At 33.5% G+C, this 22,392-nt stretch overlaps 1 protein-coding gene across 1 annotated transcript in view; it reads left to right on the top strand.

Annotated features, from left to right (window-relative positions):
- Positions 1-22,392, top strand: part of LOC111143017 (collagen type XI alpha 1 chain) — a 203,687-nt gene that overhangs the window by 151,133 nt on the left and 30,162 nt on the right. Inside the window, exons 43-52 of the mRNA XM_022496424.1 lie at positions 1,068-1,175; positions 6,945-7,052; positions 7,972-8,025; positions 9,485-9,538; positions 10,039-10,146; positions 15,119-15,172; positions 16,813-16,866; positions 17,877-17,930; positions 21,376-21,429; positions 22,057-22,164. Of these exons, the coding sequence (XP_022352132.1) occupies positions 1,068-1,175; positions 6,945-7,052; positions 7,972-8,025; positions 9,485-9,538; positions 10,039-10,146; positions 15,119-15,172; positions 16,813-16,866; positions 17,877-17,930; positions 21,376-21,429; positions 22,057-22,164 (756 nt within the window). The remainder of the gene's footprint in view (positions 1-1,067; positions 1,176-6,944; positions 7,053-7,971; positions 8,026-9,484; positions 9,539-10,038; positions 10,147-15,118; positions 15,173-16,812; positions 16,867-17,876; positions 17,931-21,375; positions 21,430-22,056; positions 22,165-22,392) is intronic.

Here is a 22,392-nt window from a genome sequence, read left to right as displayed (position 1 = left end):
TATAAGTCATTTCTACTATGAGTTTTGAAATGGTGTTTTCTACATATAGAAGAACTATAGGTGAACTATTAATAATCCTATTTTCTAATATTTCAGATTTAGGTCAATCATGAAAGAAAATGTTAAATTGTAACTTAACCACCCATCTAGGAATCTAATTCAAATTCAAAGACAAAATTCTTGTTATTTTTTTATTAAATAAAATTGGGCATAGTAAATAGGTTATAACTGAGCTTTACATGACTCAATAAATGTGTTTGCATTTCTTTTATTCTTCCTTTAAATAATGATTTCTTAAATTGTTCATAGATGGAATTAATATGAAGGCAGTATCACACTTATTTTTTTAATTTTGCATATTAGCTATTTTTTAAAGCAAATTAGTTGAAAATATATGGCATCTTCTTTGAAACTCAATTGGACATATCTAATTATATGAATTATATTAGCAGTGTTCTTAATAAAACCCAAAGACCCCTGTCAGACTCTAAGATAAACTTAGGGACCTTTTTTCTGGGAGAAAGTCCAAACTCTGGGATAGTGATTATCAAACTTTATTTTGTAAAAAAATTATATTTGTAGTCTAATGCAGTGACAATTTCTGAACTCATTTTTAGGACTTTGAAATTGTGATTCAGCAACTTTGAAGTGAGGCCCAGAAATTGCTTTGAGAAAAATTAGTCTAGAAAATTTTTCTGCCAATCTGTAATAATATAGGGAGAAAACCATATAAGTAATTTATTGGATTCATGTCTTACAAAGCATTGTGAACAGTTGTGAACACTTAATATAGAATGATATCTGTAAAATATTAAGGATATACAAATTAAAATTATTCATTTTATCAATATTTTCCTAACTTCAGTATCTGTGCTTAATGTTGGGGCTACAAATTAATCATTCAAATAATGAGCACAACTTTTTCCATTTGCGATCTCCCAATTGTCTAAAAGTGACTTTTACGTTATTTATTATGCTTTAAGATTCCACTATGAAGTAAGTGATTCTTAGCCAGTATCACTTTTTTTCCCATCACTAATAACAAAATACTTTTTCCTATGTATTAGGGCTCACCAGGAGAACGTGGATCAGCAGGTACAGCTGGCCCAATTGGTTTGCCAGGGCGTCCAGGCCCCCAGGGTCCTCCTGGTCCAGCTGGAGAAAAAGGTGCTCCTGTAAGTAATTTCAAGGAGAAAATATATTATACTGCCATTCTGCACAAGTTATTACTTTTTATTCAAGGATATTAGCTCTTCATACTCCACTGCCTTCTCTCTGCATATGTGCCTGGCATATAAACACACATTTTTTTATATTTATAATAGAGAAAATTTCAAATTCAATTAAATAAGATGACATTTTCCCACACTTTATGAAACTCTAAGACCTGTGAGGGAGTTGGATATTATTAATGTAAAAGGCTTCTGATTTTGCTCCTTTTAAAAAATAAAATTGGAGTTTTGATTAAAACTATACTTTGCTGCTTTATATTAGAAAAGTATGCACTTTTCACTCCTCTTGTATTACAACTTCATATCCAGTATTTCCAAAGTCTGTATATGAAACCCACAGAAAGTGGCTGCCCTTCTCATGTAATTTGAGTTTTGATCTACAGTGAGTGAGATGGGAAACATCTAACCAGTTATTTTATCTTATATCTATTGGATTTAAAAATTTTATTTTTAAATGATTGTAGGTTATATTGTATCCATTAGGCTTATGTTTCTTTGTCAAGATTTCTTCTTGGTTTCTGTTTCTGCTTTTGATTTAATCATGTTAATTTTCTTTAAAAATTCTCATCCTCCAAGTTAAAACACAAACTCATTCAATGAATGTGGATGAAATGGTTGACCATAATACATAAAAATAGGAGTTCAATACTTTTTACACATTTAAGTCTTAATATATATAACCTAATTTAAAGCTATAATTTACAAAATATTGATTCATTACTAAGACTTTATTTTTAGCAGCTTGCTTTCATTGTCCATGCATTTTCTCTTATTACCGTTTGTGATATTATATAAATGTTTCCCAATTAAAATGCTTGTTCTCTGTGATCTATTACCTTTCAGAAATATTAGAATGGGGCCATACCACCTGTAGATAGATTTTTTGGTGCAAAAAGAAAACACATTTAATTGCTGAGAAAAATTTTAAAGCAATATATTTCCAACTTAGTAAGTATGCTGAAAATGTAGACATTATTTTCTGAGATGTTAACAACTATGAAAAAATTATTCTTTGCCCCTTCATACAAACTTCCCACCAACTTTTATAGAATGATGTGCATGAGAAAGGGATGGAAAAGACAAACTTAGGCCTTCTCATACAAGTTCACTCAAAAATCCAGGGTACCCATATCTTGGCACAACATAGTGAAGAAAGCATATAGAATAAAAAGATATACATTTCTTCTTATACAAACTGGAAATATACCAATTAGAGAAGTCAAGGATTTTGTAAGATAATATATTGAAATACTACGTTTTAAAGTGGTTTAATACCTTGGTTTTATGAAGAAAAAAGGAAAATTTTGAATCAAAGAAAAGAATATGGAAAAGTTCTGGAAGTGATAATAAGAAATTAGTTTTGTGAAATAGAGGAGATATTAGTAACAAAAGGCCTTCCTTGTAAGAGCTAAGATTTGGGCTTGGATTTCACTGGTGATTGATGACACAATGACTAAGAAGGGGAAAGAGATTCTCTGCCCATTTGTCCTCTCTCAATTATTCCCACCACCAACAAAAATTCCAAGATGTTTATTCTTTTTTTTGTTTTTGTTCAACAAATAGTTATTAAGAACTAAGTGCAGTGCACTGTATTAGTTAATAGTTAATATTTTTGAAGGAGTTATCTATTTAGGGATAGTAGCATAAAATGTTTATACAAGTGTTAGGGGTACCCATAGACCTCCATGCAGAGGTCTAAAAAATTGACGAAACTGATGAAAATGTTGGCTAATATGTTAAGTTATGTTATGTGCAGTTAATATGTTAAGTGCAGTCTTTTACTTCTTCCTAAATCCAAGTATAAATTTGGGATCTTAACTCCTCTGAGCAACTTGTGTTATAAAAATATTATATAATTATTAGTAAGCTAAGTCGTGCATTAAAAAAAAATAGATAAGATGGGGGTCTGTGGAAGGCAAGTCCTTGGCTAACTTTACCACCAACCCACCTTCCTAGAAGGAAGAAAATGCAAAACAAGAGCTGGGAATATCCACATGACTTACTTATGGCAATAACTGTGCTCTAATCTCTATCTCCAAATTAATCAATCAGTGTCAGGATTGTGAATCTGAGTTATTTAGAATAAGAGCAATGTAAAAAAAAAAAAAAAGAATAAGAGCAATGTTAGGAGGTATATTGCTGAATTCCCATGTGATGCAATATTGAGGCAGGGGAATAAAGGTTTGGACTGTCCTTTAGGGGAAATCATAATGGTGGGCATTTTGAAAGACTCAAGTAAGAGAGAGATAGAGTAAAAGCCCATGACCGAGAAACAGACTCTTAACTGCAGAGAACAAACTGTTGGTTACCAGAGGGTAGGTGGGGGGCAGATGAGTTAAACAGGTGATGGGGATTAAGGAGGGCAATGTCATGATGAGCACTGGGTGATGTATGGAAATGCTGAATCACCATACCGTACACCTGAAACTAATATTACACTTTATGTTATACTGTATGTTAAATAACTGGAATTTAAATAGAAACTCTTAAAAAAAAAAAAAAAAGCACCCATGAGTGATAGAAAATATATCCAGGGCACACCATCATATAGGCCTGAGAGTGAAGAGTCTTCTTTGTTCAATGATGTAAAAGATCAAGAATACTGAAAGCCGAGTAAAAGCAAAAAGAGGGATGGGTACTTGGCCTGTTGGCCATTTGTGACCTCTGGGTAATTTTAGTGGGATTCAAAAGAAGATTGGTGATAAAGGAATGGGATCGGTACATGTGGAGCAACCCAGTAGGCCATGTGGCTAAAAAATAGAGGGGCAGTAGGTAGAAGTACAGGGAGAATTGAATGCATTTCCTCTTATTATGATGACGCACATTTGTCTGCTTAACTAATAATAAGAAAATAATAGGGGCGCCCGGGTGGCTCAGAGGGTTAAAGCCTCTGCCTTCCGCTCAGGTCATAATCTCAGGGTCCTGGGATCGAGCCCCACATCGGGCTCTCTGCTCCGCGGGGAGCCTGCTTCCTCCTCTCTCTCTGCCTGCCTCTCTGCCTACTTGTGATCTCTCTCTGTCAAATAAATAAATAAAATCTTTAAAAAAAGTAATAAGAAAATAATAAAGAAAAGTGTCAGTGAGGATTAAGGAAGTTAAGGGTGTCAGAGTAAACTGGGGTTGCCAGCTTCAGCCAGTCAGAATCGGACTGGGAATTCAAGTCTATTATTTGTTTACTTCATGATTTTGACAAAGTTATTTAACATCCCAATGTCTCTGAAAAGAAGATAACCACAGTATTTTGTGCGGATTAGATGAAATTGTAGTCCTAAATTACTTTGTAGAATTGTGATAATAAGTCTTCAGTGAACCACCATAATCTTAAGTCTGGACAAGAGTTGTAAAAAAGGATGGATAGATGCATAAATTGGCTTTGAATAAGGAGGGATGGATTCAGTAAATTATAATAAAAGTTGAGGATAAGGATGCAGGCAAAATGCAAGATCATGCCAAGTCAAACATAGGATATGGGGATGAGTAGCTGCTTCTATCAAAATTTTAAGCTGAGATTCAGCCATTAACATTAGTGAAAAAGGTAGAAGGGATGAAGTAAAGACTGCTTAAGGAAAGATGGATGATGTTTCTGACAGTCCTGTAGATTGCATGCCGAGAGATGCATACATAACAGAGGAAGAGTTTGTCATCTTGCGGAGCTGTAAATGAAGAATCTAAACTTAGTGTGGTGCAGAGCAGTTGAAAGATTATTCCTGACTCCACGCAGACCAGAATCAGAAAAAATAAATGGCAGGTGGTTCTTGGCTAGAGATCGTGTGTACTGTAATGAAGGCAGATAGGAATTACTCTGTCTTATTTACGGATGTTCTTGTATAAGACAATCGATTTTTGGAGTTTAGGCTCTAAAGGAAATCCAAATTTAAGGAAAAGTATCTGAATCAGCTGATATGTTTAAAATGATGAAATTCACTATGAATAACACAGCACATTTTATGAGTATAAATAGGTTTGAGATATTGTAATATTTGATTTAAAGGAAATAAAAAGTCTCCAAGGTGACATCAGGGGTATGTCTTAAATGATAATTAGGGCATAGTGTTGAAAGAAGAGCATATGGAATCTAGGAAATGAATAAATCGTAGTTTATAAGTTAACTTTGTTTTATGGATATGTTGTTATTTCTGTTGTCATTAATAACTCAACAAATATTCCCTAAGTGCCTACTCTGGGTCACAGGACAAAGGGATACAATGGAATGCAAAAACAGACATCGTTTCTGCCCTCATACGATTTATTGTCTGATGGGGCAATTCGATAATAAGCAAAGAATCACTATGTATATAATTACAAACGCCAGTTAGTGATACAAAGGAATGTACTGGTGTATGTCAGCTTGTTCAACAGAGGGAACTGAGTTGGAATCGGGTCTTTCCCTTGGATGATGGAATGTAAAAGATGAAGATAAATAATCTAGGTGAAGGGTCCTCCTAGGCATCCTCCCGCCAAGTAACAAGAGGGTCATGGAATCAGCTTTCACTGAAAAAAGTTCTAGAGGGGTTGGAATGCAGAGAGCAAGTGCAGGGAGAGGCTAGATGCTGCTGGGCAGGTAGTAGGAGGCAGATAATGGCAGGCCACACTAGCAGTGTGGTCTTTATCTTAGGAATGGTAAACAAGTAAATTGACTGAAGAATGTTGGTAAGATGATCTGATTGTCTCCCTGGTTACGGCAGGGGGAATAGTTTGGAGATAAGAATAGATGTGAGAAAGGAAAAAAAGTTTATTTCAACCCTTCAAAAGAAGGCTACTGGTATTTTGGGATAAGGTGTTAGTGGTAGAGATAAAATGAAGTAAATACATTCAGGAGATAAAACAGATAAAACTTAATCCTTGTGAAGGGATAGTAAGTGGTGAGGGAAGGGGGATGCTGGGAGAAGGGTAAGACAAAGCCAGAAGCTAATGACTTGTAGATTCCCAAACCCTGGAACGAGAAGAATGAGTCACTGAGAGCAATCGGGTATATATATATACCTTACGCAAAACTGAGGGAATCTTAACTTTCAGGAAATAATTTATTTTGAATCCCGAAAGAACTCTTAATGGAAAATAATGTCATCATTATCTAGGAGCTATTTTCTTTAATTACATGATAGAAGTAAATTTAAAAACGGGAAAATAATGCCATTGTCAAAAAATAAAGAAAACTAATGGCTTTATCATTTTGAATCAGTAAAAGCAGCAATGAATTAAAATATAAAAATCTAGGAAAATCCTTGACACATTTGTTAAAAAAGAGAAAAAGCTGATGCATAAAGCATATTATAAAGCCGGGAATATGAGCAAATGCATCATTTATGATTTATGACTTTTTTGGCCCAGCTATTTCAGTAACCTCACCAAAGAAGAATAAAAGCTCAGTGAATTTTCATCAACATCAAGCATCTGATTTATCAATATGCAATACTTGATTAGAAAATATGTGTTTGAAGGAAAAATTCTAAGTTGAATGTTTATTTTGTGGACCATAGCCTGAGATTTATAAAACGTTAACGAGGATGGTATTCTTAGCCAGGAAAGAATGTAGGGATCTTTTGTGTCATCATCTGCTACTTGAAAATACCTTTTCTTGGTAACATTAATTTCTTTTTCTAATATGAAACCCAGAGTATGACTGTTGTAGCTACACTTAAAAATTGTAATAAATAGCTAATTTATAGGTTTCTTACAGCGAAGTAACGGTCTGCTGGATTTTCAATACAGGGAGAAAAAGGTCCCCAAGGTCCCGCTGGGAGAGATGGAGTTCAAGGCCCTGTGGGTCTCCCAGGACCTGCTGGGCCTGCGGGCTCCCCTGGAGAAGATGGAGACAAGGTTGGTATTCTTTATTCATATTAGTACCTCCTGTGAAAATTTAATTTTTTTTCTCAAGAATCCTAGATTTAATGCTTCTGAAGATTAGATAACAAATCTTAAGATGGCTTTTTCAAAGTTTCATACATGTTCCATGTGCTCGAAAGTTTCAGTTTAGTGTAATACTATCTATCCACAAAATAGTATGTCAGATCTAAACCAAAAAAGGGAACTCAAAAACAATCGTGGGGGGTGGGGGAATAGCAGGTGCCAAAATTGCTCATTTATTTTCAAATATATAGCTTCTGAAATAAATGTGAAACTAATTAAATTAATTATTTGTATATACTTAGGATTTATGTCGTGGATATTGGAAAGGAAGACTTAAGAATGAGTCACATACCTGTTTGCTAATACTGCTTTTCTTTTAGCCAACATGTAAATAAAGATTCTAAAACTCTTGAGTCTGAATGTAGGGCTGTGTTGTTAAGTGTATGAATTTAATGTCTTCTGATATTGTGAAATGCCATAACACAATTTATGAACCAGTAGTCTGATAATGTGCGACATTTTAGCATTTTGAAGACCGGGAGAAAAAAATTAAGTAATTTTTGATAATGCGTAATTATATATTTGTATAAATCAATGTACTTCCATTATCAGTTTATAGTGATGATATTTGAGACAAAATTGATTTTGTGAATTAAAAATCCAGTTGCACTATTCCTCAAAGTTCAGTTGACTTTTGGTTGTCTATGTATTAGTCAACACTAAAAAAGAGAAGCAGAGAAAACCCAGGATTTTACATTTTAAACAATGACATTAAACACAAGCACATACTTACGTTAAAGTAAGATTTAATAATGGGATAATAGTGATGAGTTACAATGCAGGCACGACATATTAGAAATAAACTTTAACTTAAATCTTTCCAATACAGGGTGAAATTGGTGAACCGGGACAGAAGGGCAGCAAGGGTGACAAAGGAGAAAATGTGAGTTTCCTAGTTCTTGCTGAGGGGCATTATACGTTCAACACTTTTGTTGTTGTTGTTAACCACGGATATTTTTCCATAGTACTGCGTACTTATAATATCTGTACCAAATTACCTCTTCAGCAACTATTCAGTCAATTCTGTTAAACCTCTTTCTGATGTGATGTTTAAGGTATGTAATAATTCCAACCCTGAAAGCCTCACAGTGAGACTAAGTCACCAGCAAGTTTACCCTCCAACACTTTTGCATCATGAGTTCATATATCCCTGTGGTTTAAAGAGAAACCATGTCTTAGTGTGGTTATGAAAAGGATTTTGACCTGGTGGAAACCTGAATGCGTCTCAGGTACCCTGATGGTCTATGAACCCTGCTTTCGGAATCTTTAAGTACATTTTCCCAACAGGTGGCAGAAATTACGAACAATGACTGTTTTTCTTCAGTGCTCTGATCTTTTATAGTGACTGATCAGTTATTTATGTAAAAAAAGGCAGTTAAGAAGAAATATTTATGCATGTAAGACTCATAAACGTATTGAAATCTATTGCTCAAAAGAAGGCGTTCTGATATATTTAATATATAAACTAAGTTTGCACATGTTTTCCTAGGAAGGAGATGCAGATTTTCATATATCACGACATTCTGTCTATATAGAATCCCCCAATCCCAATATTCATTTACAAGATAATGTTTAGATAAATCTTTTTTTTTTTTTTAAGATTTTTAAAATTTATTTATTTGACAGACAGAGATCACAAGTAGGCAGAGAGGCAGGCAGAGAGAGAGAGGGAAGCAGGCTCCCTGCTGAGCAGGGAGCCCGATGTGGGGCTCGATCCCAGAACCCTGGGATCATGACCTGAGCTGAAGGCAGAGGCTTAACCCACTGAGTCCCCCAGGCGCCCTAGACAAATCTTTTAAGTGCTCTTTCTGACTCATGCCCATCTCAGTAAAGAAATCTGGCATTTTGAAAAGCTTCAAAAGTGAAATTTCAGTGTCTTAACATAAAAATCCATTTTTAAATATCCACATTACAGATGAGAGTGCTTTAAATAATAACTAGCAATTTAAAGTTGATTGCAAATACGCAAGTCTGAGTGTCAAGAAGTAAAACAAATAATGGTTGCACTAAATGCAAAAGGCTTCTTTTCTTCTCCATAGAAGTGTAAAGATGCATAATAGATTTTTTTTTAAGATTTTATTTATTTGACAGAGATCACAAGTAGGCAGAGAGGCAGGCAGAGAAAGAGGGGGAAGCAGGCTCCCCACTGAGCAGCGAGCCCGATGTGGGGCTCGATCCCAGGACCCTGAGATCATAACCTGAGCTGAAGGCAGAGGCTTAACCCACTGAGCCACCCAGGCGCCCCTGCATAATAGATTTTGATCAACCAAATGATCTGTGCTGTTATAGCTGAGGCTCTTCTGTCTTCACTTGCAAAATTACTTATTTTTATATCACCCCAGGGTCCTCCTGGCCCTCCAGGTCTTCAGGGTCCCGTTGGTGCCCCTGGAATTGCTGTAAGTACTCTTCTTGTTCAGCAAATTTATATCCTCACAGTTGCCTGATTAAATTTATGAATTGTCACATAACCAGTTGATTTTGTGCAGTGATGAGTTTTGTACGTTTAATATTGAATCAAGTTTAAATAATCTAATATAGCTAACCAAGCTGATCTTTGTAAACAAAAGATGTTATGACTTCATTTGAAAAAAATAATACCCAGTTGAAAGTACTTAATTTGTAATAAATTCTGAACTTCATTTCCCCTTCGTTAGACAGCTTTTACATCCTTTGGTATACATGAGAAAATAAAAATCAACCATACTCCAGAAACAAAGAATGTAAATTCCGCAAACAATGGTGTATTTATAGTAGACAGTGGAAATTTAATCCTTTTACTTGGTTACTTGTAAATAGACCATCTTTGATTAAATTAGAAATAGCTATATTTTTATGATGACTTATATCAGAATCTTGATTTTTCCAGTTTGTGATCATTTTCATTATTCTACTCTAGGGAGGTGATGGTGAGCCAGGTCCCAGAGGTCAGCAGGGGATGTTTGGACAAAAAGGTGACGAGGGTGCCAGAGGTTTCCCAGGACCTCCTGGTCCCATAGGTCTTCAGGTAAGATGTTCCCTGTATCGTGTACTTAGTCATGTCCACCTACTTCTCACACTAGCTTTTCTGGTGGATATAAAACCAAGTAGCCTTCCTTATTCTGTGTAGGAACTTGAATAAGATGTTTAGCCATAATGATGTTTTACTTAATTGTTAGCCCCACCTTAGGTATCATACCTCCTTTCTTCATTCTCATTTTGCTTAAAAATGAACTACAACCTAATTTAAGGCTGATCATTAAAAGTGAGAGGTTAGAAGGGTGCTTTTGTAGGTCTCATAGCAAGAAAATTAGTACTTCAGATGGCTAGCAAAAATTAACAAATTCTCTTTCTTTAAGAAAGAGCAAACTGCCAATCACAACTACCAATAGACACTGCCAAGAGCAAATGTTAAACAATAATAGGTAAAATACATAATTAACAATGGATCGATCATTTAAAATAACTTATTTTAAATTATGATTGCATTTTATGAAGCATATTCAGGAATAGAAATATGAAATTGCAAATCATCCAAATTTTCTTTCAAATACGTCTTACAACTGGACCTTTAGGCAGCCATGTGCACAGTGGGCAACCCCTATTCTCAGTTGTTTTTCCACTCTTCCACGTGATGTTCACTGCTTCCTAAAAACGTTGGAAACACCTGGCTTTCTTCTTTCTATACCTACCTGGTGATCCTCTGGAAGATTACAAAATTTTGTTTTAAGTGGTACCATATGGATATGAGTGATGCCACATTAGCAATTTTAGAAATGATTAAATTAAACCATCTACTTCACTGTCCTTAACCGTTTGTGAAATTGTAGAAGAGCAAATAAATGTTGAATTTATATAAATTTAAATTTAAATATAAATTTAATTTTTATCTCTATTTTCATAAGTCACAGGATACTGTTTTTAATATTAAATAGCTTATTATATATGTAATATACAGATTATACTGTAATATAATTATATTATCATAGTTACTATTAATCATAGTTATTATCATAGTTACTAGTTATATATTACCATATCATAGTTACTAGTTACAATGATCATAGTTACATAGTTACTATTGTTATAACACTTAAAGGATGTTTCCCAGTGAATGTGATATTGTAATTTTCTGCTTTTATTTTAATGCCAAAGTAATTCTTTTTAGACTTGGGAAATGCAAAAACTTTGTGTTCATATTTGTGTTTACTTCTTTTATATTTAGTAGACAAAAATAAATGAGCAATCATGAGTATAAAATATCAACATATGTGAGAAACACACATATTTGAAAACAACAACAAGGCATTCAAAATCAGATTACCAGTGGATATATTACCATTCATTTTCTGCTTTCTCATTTAACTGATTACTCTGATTCTATAAGGTTGTAATTTAGGGGTTTAGTTCTCATGATTAAAGAAGATGCCTTGTAGCTTATATTTATAAAATATTAAATGAAAAATTACCTTCATTTCCACAATGTAAGAAATGTGCTCTTTGATGAGGGTGACTCAAGAAATTAGTTCACTACAAAATTGATTATATTTTCCCACAGCTACCTCTTTAAATCAGGAATCTGAAAAGATGCTAATGTAATTAACATGCTCACAATTGCATCTGCATCCTTTAATTGAGTCTTCATGGCAGAATAGATATTAGCAATTATAATACATAAATAATAATAATCTAATATTCTGGGTAAGTGACTTGATTTTTCAGTTTGATGTTTATAATTTATCTCCATAAGAAGGAGACATATAGAACGCTAGTTTTTGGCTTAAATTCATTTTTTTTAGTTTATCACTTAAGTGGCAAATGATTTTCAATTGACAGACCTTTAAGAGAATATCTCCATGCATAAATTATTCCTTAGGAGAAAGTTGGGGCTTATGAAAACTGATTAACACTGTAGTGCCATTTAGCGCATTTAGTTTCCAGCAACAAAAGAATTTGACTCATTATGTCTCTATTAATTTTAATGATAAGAACATTCTGTCTTAATCAGCTTGAACTATAACCAGACTTCATCAGAAAGAAAGAAATATTTCAGTGTTTTTCTATTGAGAGGTCTCAATATTGAGAGGTCTCTATTGAGCTAATATCGGGAATACTCATAAGGGAACTCCTGGGTGGCTCAGTGGGTTAAGCGGCTGCCTTTGGCTCAGGTCATGATCCTGGGGTTCTGGGATTGAGTCCTGAATCCAGCTCCCTGCTCAGGGGGGAGCCTGCTTCTCCCTCTCCCTCTGCCTGCTGCTCTGCCTATTTGTGCTCTCTCTCTCTCTCTCTGTCAAATAAATAAATAAAATCTTAAAAAAAAACCTTATAAACACTTAGAATTTACAAACTTTATAAGAACTTAAACATATGTGTAAGTTGTAATGCATGATACTTAAGAAAATGGATTTAAAATGAAATATTAAATGTTAAAATCTACCTGCCTATTCAATAATTTAAGTTTGTGTGCTCTATCAATGAATTATAATTTCTGAGGTTGTGCATCTTGGAATCTGAAATTTTAGTCATCTTTCCCAGATAGGCTTTAGGCAGGATAAAATCTAAACTACTGCCTGGCTGTGTCCTCCCAGGGACTTCTCTAGTGACTCTAGAAGCTGCTATTCGATGATATTATCCATTTGGGAAGTACATACAACTGAGTCTTTTCCTAGACATCCCAGTGACATGTGAGAAAAAAGAAATGATATACTGGTGTATGTTGTCCATTACAAAACAGTTATTAAGATTTTGTCATAAAAATAAATATATGCCACATTTAAAAAAAATGTTTACAAGTATACTCAGTAAAGTATCCTCTCTGAGAGGGCACCAAACTGAGAGTCATGTGAAATTAGTAGGTCATAAAAACAATTTAGTGGGTTATTACCAGGGTTTAAAAAAATGAAATATAACAGGATAAGGTAAAACAAAATAAAAATATCAAAGATCATCATCTGTACATTAAAGGTATTATTTTTTGAAACTCATCTTTCAGCCATTTTGCATGGGCACAGTTAGGGAATAATAGGTGAAATGTATTTATTACTGTGGGTCATGGTCAAATAATTTGCAGCCATTGCAGTGTAGTGCCACATCAATAATTTTACTAAAATACCAACACATATTTAGAGCTTTGTTCTGTGTATTTTTATTTCTTAGACAGATTATATCTGAAATACTATTATACAAATATTAAAAATAAAATACATGTAGAGTGTATAAGGTATAAATAAATAATGGTATAATACTAAAACATTAAAAAAATTAAAACAAACCATAATCTTACCATATTAAAAACTGTTGCTACTTTCACTATTTCTGTCCAATAATTACCTTACCTATTTTAAACACGTATTTCACAGATAAATTTATACTATGCATATTTACTTAAATTTGTACTTAATAGTCTTTATATATGCTTAATATTTAGAGTATTAGTATCTTATTAATAGTCCTAGAATATTCCTTTAACTTGGGTGCCTGGGTGGCTCAGTTGGTTAAGTGACTGCCTTTGGCTTAGGTCATGATCCTGGAGTCCTGGGATGGAGTCCTGCATCAGGCTCCCTGCTTGGGAGGGAGTCTGCTTCTCTCTCTGACCTTCCCCCTTTTCATGCTCTCTCTCTTTCTCTTGTATTCTCTCTCTCTCTCTCAAATAAATAAATCAAATCTTAAAAAAAAATATATTCCTTTAGCTTATGTAACCAAATAGATTTAGCTGTGTTTTCTATGATTAAACTTTTGGAATAATCGAGAATTTTAATTGTCATAGCTCCTGTTGTAATAAACACTTTATTGCATATAGTTTTTCCTTTCTTCTGTAAAGTAAATCTTCTGATTTACTTTCTTAGAATTCATTCATTCATCATTTATTAAACATTTTATTGAAATCCTAGTTTTTGCCTTATCCTCAGCTAATTGCTAGAGGTAAAATTGACACCTACCCCAAAGTAGCTTATGATTTAAGTACATAAATAAGTGACCTTATTGTGTTTTTAGGTATACAATTCAAATATGTGCAAAGTATTGTTGAGATATGAAAGAGGAAATATAAACAATTCTGCATGAAAGAACTAATTAAGAAGACCAAGATGAAGTAAAATAATTTTTCCATAAAGACATAGATGAATTTTGAGTGTCACCTGCTTTGTGAGTTTGTTTTGCAGCACAGAACCCTTCCTAAAGTGATGACACTGCAACTAGATAGAAAGGAAATGAATTTGAGAGAAAAAAGGAAGTATAATACACTAGGTTTTATGACCTTGTAGATTTCTAGAACTAGAAGTCAAAGTAACAGGTTAAAAATTCAGAAGGCATTTGTAGCCCCGGAAATGTATTGGAATAACCCTGGAATATTTATTTTCTTTTTTTAAAAAAGATTTATTTATTTATTAGAAAGAGAGAGAGAGGGCATAAGAGCAGGGTGAGGGGCAGAGGGAGAATGAGAAGCAGACTCCTGGCTAAGCAGGGAGCCCGTGGGGCTGGATCCTAGCACCCCATGATCATGACCTGAGTGGAAATCAAGTCAGCTGCCCAACTGACTACACCACCCATGTGCCCCTGGAATATTTATTTTCAAAAGAGTTTTGCCAAATTGCTATATAACTATAAAAACCTCACTTGGATAGGGCGTTCTAAAATAATCTGGGATAAGATTTTTCAGAAAATCCTTACAATGGCAGTCTTATACACTATTCATAAAAGATGGAGCAAATGATTAAGTGTCCAAAAATTATCAGATTAAATTATGTATTTAGTTCTTTTAACTAAAATCAAACAGCATAACATACAAAACATAAATTTTTTTTGTAAATATAGGTATAAGATTTTATTAAATGTAGTTAGTACTTGCATTGTAAGATTTTAACAGATGACAGTTTCTGAATGTTAATTTCATGTTTTTATTTGGCTTAATATCTAATTTTGGTTTTATACTAGAAATTGGCCAAAAGTTTCTTTTTAAATACATGCGTGACTTTTACTGTCTTCTTATCATTTTTTCTTAGGGTCTGCCAGGCCCACCTGGTGAAAAAGGGGAAAATGGGGATGTTGGTCCCATGGTAAGTTTATATCTTTTAGGATATTATGGATATTGTGAATTTTCACAATATTCACAATATTTCACAAGAATATTTCGTATTCTTGACTGATATCTTTCTTCAGGTTTAGTAAGATGAACAAAGTAGTCCTAAAGGCCATGACTTTTCACATCGATGCCTTCTCCTTTCCCTGCCCAACCTGTATCTGTGATCATTGGAGTCTCTCTCAGCAAACATCTCTCTACTGTTCTCTTTCTCACTTTGGAGTATGTTATATGCATACATGGCATTACTGGTTGATATGTTGTTATCCATATTTTTATTTCTAAGTGTATATATTATTGACATGTAGATAAACTGCCAAACTTCAGTTATTTATTAGTTTTTAGCTCCAGACTTTGAAGTGGACCAGGTAAAGAGTAGATAATAGTCACCCATGATTTGGATAATTAGCAAATGTTAACATTAACATGGTATTAAATTTTAGTTGTTCCTTGTAGCAAATTCTTAGTTTAATAAGGAATTCTATCTGAATTAGAATGTTACAACCAAATAATATGCACTTACTGATTCTGGCTTTCTGCTCTAAGTATAAATCTAAGACTTCACTGAAACTTTGAAATATATATATGTATATTTGTTTATTGAGCCTTACCTTGGATAAGGAAACAATTATCTAAGGTAATTGAAATTTATAATGAAGTGTAATGAATATATTTCCTAATCGTTCCTTCCTTTCAATAAACATTGCCCCCAATTCTTATTTCCTTCAGAATATATATTTTGATATTTTTGCACTTGCATTTTAGATTTTATTTTCTTCAAATAAGGAATCATTCTTTTTATCACATTAAACTAAAAAGCAGGGAACATAATAAATAATGCTGACTCAAAGAACTGACTAATTATCTAAGCAGCATCAGGTACACTGAGAGCTCCTTTCTAGATATGATTGCTAAGGTTCCTTGAGTTATTAATACATTTCTCTCTGACAAATTAGTAATAGCTAATATTAAGGAAGTTTTCAGCAATGACATTAGAACAAGCTGTGACCTTTAGAAATAATTCTAATGCCCTGGTATTCACTATAGACTAATTTAATCACAACCTTGAGGTAATGTGTTCTGACTATCAGTATTTTATAAAAAGTACCTGGAGGTAATTTTAATGCACAACCAGGGAGAAGAACATTTGTTTTAGGAAGACAACTAAATAGTTAATCTTATTTCAATTCTATCATGTAGAACGTAAAAGTTGACACACACACAAAAAGAATATAAAGATAAAAAATACTTTTATAGAATTAATAAATTCTAAATCTACTCAAGCACCATTTCTTATTCCGACTTTGTGTTCCTTTTTTAATCTAACATTCTTGCATATTCTAGTATAACATTTCTGTTGTATTATGAATTCATTGTACTAGACAGTAGTAATAGCCTAATTTTCTAATTTTTAATCAAATTGTTTGCTTGCAGTCCTAATTTCTCCATAGCTATGTATAGAGAATCATTTGCTAACATGATGTTGTATCCAAAATCAAAGCACTGATTATGATTTTATAGCACGAAACTTCTTTTAGTTTTCTTGATCTCAAAATGAAAATACCAGAAATGCAGTTGTGTTTGGGCCTCATAAACCTTAATATTCATCTCTTACAGGGTCCACCTGGTCCTCCAGGCCCAAGAGGCCCTCAAGGTCCCAATGGAGCTGATGTAAGAACTGTGAAATATATGTTAATCATTGTGAAGTTATTTAAGTGTCAGTATCATGTAATGGCAGATGGTATCTAAAACACAATGGGTATGATTGCACTATTGTTAAATGTGTAAATGGACAAGAGCTCAAAAATAATCTACTCACTACATTTCATTTCATAGGGAAATAAACAGGTTTTATAGGGAACTAGTCACCACAAATATTAAAGAAGTTCAAAGTTCACATTTGATATGTTATGTTAGAGAATTATGTGCATGATAATATGTGCACCTTTTACCATGTAAGATGTTTCCTCTCAATTACACAAAGACAGTCTCCTCCATGCTTAGTAATTGACCCACTGTTCCAATATTACAGGTTTTGAAATGCAATGCCATATTTATCTTACTGTTACCATTAGCAGATGTATAAAATTTGATCTTATCTCTCTTCTGATTTCACCTTTTCACAATGAAAAAGTATTTTATTCTTGTTTTTGGTTGCTTTTCTGTTATGCCTGCTTTTAATTTGGTCAGGCCAGAACTGGGTAAAATAGACTAGGAGCAGATGTACTAAGAGTTTTTGGGTTTTAATTCCCCTTAATTAATATAGAGGCTAAGAGATGGTTCATACTGTTTTTGCATAGATTACATAATTCTTAACCAGAGTCATACTTTGATGTACTCCAAAAATCTATAAAATTGTCCTTTATTCTGGCCTATTTGATGGGCAAAGAGATTGAAATTATGTTCCGAGTATCAACCAGCATGACTAGAGTTGGAAAATCTTCTGTCATATCTTCAAAGTTCTGGTAAATTTGAAAATCAATTTAATATAATTAAATTATTTGCTGTCCAGTAAATCTGACAGCCCAATAAAAGGCATCATTTTGTCCCATCCTTCAATGACTTGGAATATTCTTGCCTATATTCCTCCTTCTTTGAGAACTACTAGATACATATTTATGAATTTGTTATTTTTATTGTAAGAATAAGGATAACTGTATACTCCTTTTCCTACATTGCAGGGACCACAAGGACCCCCAGGATCCATTGGTTCAGTTGGTGGTGTTGGAGAAAAGGTGAAGAATGGGGGTACCTGGGTGGCTCAGTAGGTTAAGCATCTGCCTTTAGCTCAGATCATGATCTCAGGGTCTGGATCCAGCTCTGCTCAATCGGTTTGGGGGGGGGAGTCCCTGCCCAGCAGGGAGTCTGCCTCTCTCAAGCTCTCACTCTCTCTCTCCCCCACTCTCCCTCCGCACTGCTTGTTTCCACTCTCTCTATCCCTCTCTCAAATAAATAAATAAATAAATAAAATTTTTTAAAAAGGTAAGGAATGTAGTGATGTACCAGTTTGACACATCAAGAATTGAGGACTTTGATGATATTGACTGATACTTTAAGTGCTTCTAACAGTTCTGTCTTTCTAAGTATTTTACATATAGTTATATGAATTGCAGCCCATCTATTTTAGTAGTTAAATAATTAGTGGTAATATGATTTTGAGATACTGTGTTTTTTATTGCTATGTATTGTGATGAGTAGTGGACATAAGTTATTTCCTTTAATCAATACAGTCACCTCTGATGATGGTATTATTATTATCCACATTTTTAAGCTGAAACAACTGAAGTTTAAAGAATTTCAATAATTTCATCAAAGTTTTATCATTAGAAACTAAATCAGGATCTATTCCCATGTATGTCTGACTAGACTAAGTGTCTCTAATAACACTCATTCCTGAAAAAGAAGAGATTGGTTGATGTAACTGACTTAAACAGGAAAAAGGAATCCTTCAAATTACAAAAGAATTAATCTTTCATTTTGTCATATTTGGAGTTACATTTTCATTACTAATAATATGACCCATCTTTGGCACTTTTCAAAATACTTGCCATGTGCCATAATATCTGGGCTCAGAATAGCTTTGTTTTCTCATGAAAGTGATTTCACTTAAAACATCTTTTTTTTTTTTTTTTTGTGAAAATGTCAAAATGATTCTCTGAATTCTTATTTATGCCTTCATGCTCATTTCTTAGTAGAATTTTTAAGGAAATTAACATTGGTATTTGCTTTATTTAAAAAAATAAGTTATTTGCCAGTTTTGAGGGATAAGAATTAAATTTCGTACCATAAAATATTATATAGTGAAAAAATATAGGTTTTTTAGTTATTAATTAAATGATATAAGAATGATTCTGTTGTTTAGTCTCAAAGATTGTTGACATATCATATATTGCATTTAATTTATTTTAAGTAGAAATTTAACCCTCAGAAAAAAGAAATGTGGGAGGATTAGAATATAGTATTTTGATGTGTATATCTGCTGAACACATTCTGCCATTTTTATTATAATTAATTCTATATGGTCAACCATGTAAAGAGTTTCTTCCTTACTAAATTAGAAGCATTTTTAAAATTATCTAATTCTTACTGCATAAAGTCAAGTATTTTTTACTGACTTTTTGTTTATATTTTTAAATTTAATGTTTTGTGTTGAAAATGTGCAAGTGAGTTGGGGTGGAATTTAAAGCACATTTTTCATTGAGTACAGTTGTCATAGGAAGAATAGCAGTAGAGATAACGGGTCTCTGACGGCAAAACTGTAGGAGACACATGAAGACAGACTCTCAACTTTCTCTTTCTTCCCTTGGTGTCATCCCCTTTTGGCTATAATGTTGACTAGACAGTTGTGAGAACTAGTCTCTAGTTTTAGTTTTATCCACCTAGAAAATTCTGAAATAATTCTTAATATATAAATTCCAAGTTTAAAAGCCTTTTCAGCTTATCTGATGGCTTCCTAAAGCTTGCGGGTTCAGTAGGAACAAGTTTAGGTACTTCAGTTACTGCTGTGGTTTCTTCTTGTGTTATTCTTGAAGATAAACATAGATGCCAGAGGTTTGGAGTTTGGGAAGCTCTTCTTCCATATTGTTTTCATTTGTTTAAAGGCTATCTGGTAACACGGCTAACTTTGAGTCTTAAGAGAATACAGTACTGTTAACTATATTCACATTGCTGTATATTAGATCTTCAGATCTTATTCATCTTTTCTCTCTGAAATTGTGCAACCTAAGAAGAACATTTCCCCATGTCCCCCACACCTCAGCCCCTGGTGACCAGCATTCTGTTGTCTGCTTATATGAGTTGGGCTATTTTAAATTCCACATATAAGTGAGATCATGTAGTATATTGTGTATATTTAAATAAAAACATTTAAATTGGACATTTTATAGTTGATTTGAATGGCAAAGTGCTTTAGTCTTATTTCAGAGATATGAATAATAGGTCATAAAAATATTATATATTATTCCATCAATTGAGATAGATGGCTGATTTGTTGCTTTGTAAATAATGTAAATGTAATATTTTATTTGTAAGGTTTATCTAAAATAACAGGTAGTATTTGCTACTCATCTTGAGAGAGAAAATAATTTACACACAATACTACCACTAATAAATTCCTACAAAATACTTGATATCTTCCATCATTATGCAGATAATTCAAGAAGTTAAAATATGTGCATATTCTCAAAGAATCAGAAATTAGGTACACTGAATAACCTATCCCCTGGAGTTATGTTTATATTTAATATAATGCACTTCAAACCAATTTATGAGCAATGGGTTTATAGCAGTATTATTGGGAATAATAGAGTTAAAAATTAAAGGGAATTCAGACCTGCCATTTTTTAAAAAATTTAAAACAATTTCTACTTCAGAATTTCTAGTTCCACTGATTTTGTGTAGAAACATGGCACATGAATATACTGTATTATTTCACTTGGATGAGTACTTGAAAAAATACTATGCTTTTCTCAGTAAGGTCAAGTCTGTTACATTAGTAACAGACTTTCATAACTAAAACCTACTAGTCTAGGAGGTTTATTTATTGTCTGCTGAACTAGAAAATAGCCATCCAGAGTTATACAGGAAGAACAAAGAAGCTAATGAATTTATAATATGCATATCCTCAAAAGGAGTAATTTTAATTAGTGTCTAAGTATCTTTATCTATCTTACAATACAGTATTTTTCTATGTTCTTAGATTTCTACTAAATAAATTTTATAGGATTATCAAAATACTACCACATGATTTGCTTAGTTGCTATTATAAAGGTAAAATGAACTAGTATTTTAATAAGAAATGAAAGTTCATTAATCAAACTAAGTTGTAATATGAATACTGATACAACACAAATACAAAATTTGTTAGGAAACGTGCAGATGTCTGTTTTGTATGGCTTGGTGGTAGCTTGAGGTTAATGCTCTGTTAACAAACTGATGAGAATTGTAGCATTCAGTCTACCCAGTTGTGCCTCCTCACTGAAATACTGAGGTCAGTAATACAATAAACTCCTTCCTTTTAATAAAGTATTCTACTGCCTTTTAACCAGTATAAGGTCTAGTTTAAAATGTCATGGTCATCATAGAAGGCAGTTTTACAATATGAAATTATCATTTCTGTGTTGTTGTTGTGTGTGTTTGTCATTTTTATGTTTTGAAGTTCATTTGCTTTCCTCTTTATAGGGTGAACCTGGAGAAGCAGGGAACCCAGGGCCTCCTGGGGAAGCAGGCACAGGCGTAAGTGCTAGCTTATTATCAATGTAGGGTGTTAACATATTAAACATGTAACTTAACTCCTAGCTGTAATTCAGTTATTTGCTTTTCCTTTTCCATTAAAAATAATCACAAATGCAGAACCTTTTTGTTTAATAAACAGAAAAAAAACCATTGCATTTTTTAATAAACAAAAAAATTGCATGTTTTGACTTACATGGAAATTGAAAAAAAGAGGACATTTGTTAGACATAAGTTAGAACATTAAAACTATAAGCTGTTTATACATTTTTGGTGGACCATTCACAAAAGAAACAAACTGTGCTACATCAAAGAAACATGGATGAATTGTATTAGAATAATATTCATTCTAATGTAGATTGGTTCAAACCTGGAGTGAATTTGGTCCCCGGACACATTTGGCAATGTCTGGAGACATTCTTGGACATCACACATGGTGGAATGTCACTCTTGATGTCACACACTGGGATCAAATTAGTGGAGTCCAGGGATGCTGTTAAACGTCGTGCAAAGCACAGGGTGGCCCCTCCTCCATCCCCACAGCAGAGTTGCCTGATCCAATATGATGAGGCTAAGAAATTCTGATTTAAAGCTTATAAGATAATTATTCTTTTTCTGACTTGGTTGTAGGGCCCCAAAGGAGAAAGAGGAGAGAAAGGAGAAGCTGGCCCACCTGGTGCTGCTGGACCTCCTGGTGCTAAGGGACCACCAGGTGACGATGGCCCGAAGGGTAACCCGGTAAGTGAGCTTGGTCCCCCTTACAGTGGCATTTATGTCAAAGCCACGTAGGAGCTTTTATAGAAAGGTTAGAAACCATGAAACTCTGGCCCATATCTGGTGAAGCTGACTCTTCGTCATTTCATATATCCATTAGCATTGTCCATTAAATTTATTTTTAAAAATTTTTCTAGTGGAAGAAGGGAAATATTTGCATATGGTTTTGCCATGACTTAGCTCTTAAACATC

The sequence above is a fragment of the Enhydra lutris genome, unplaced genomic scaffold (assembly GCF_002288905.1).
Source record: "Enhydra lutris kenyoni isolate GAN:26980312 unplaced genomic scaffold, ASM228890v2 scaffoldscaffold9, whole genome shotgun sequence".
NCBI classification, from domain to species: domain Eukaryota; kingdom Metazoa; phylum Chordata; class Mammalia; order Carnivora; family Mustelidae; genus Enhydra; species Enhydra lutris.
The sequence above is the reverse complement of the archived record's forward strand: the minus strand, read 5'-3'. Positions and strand labels throughout refer to the sequence as shown.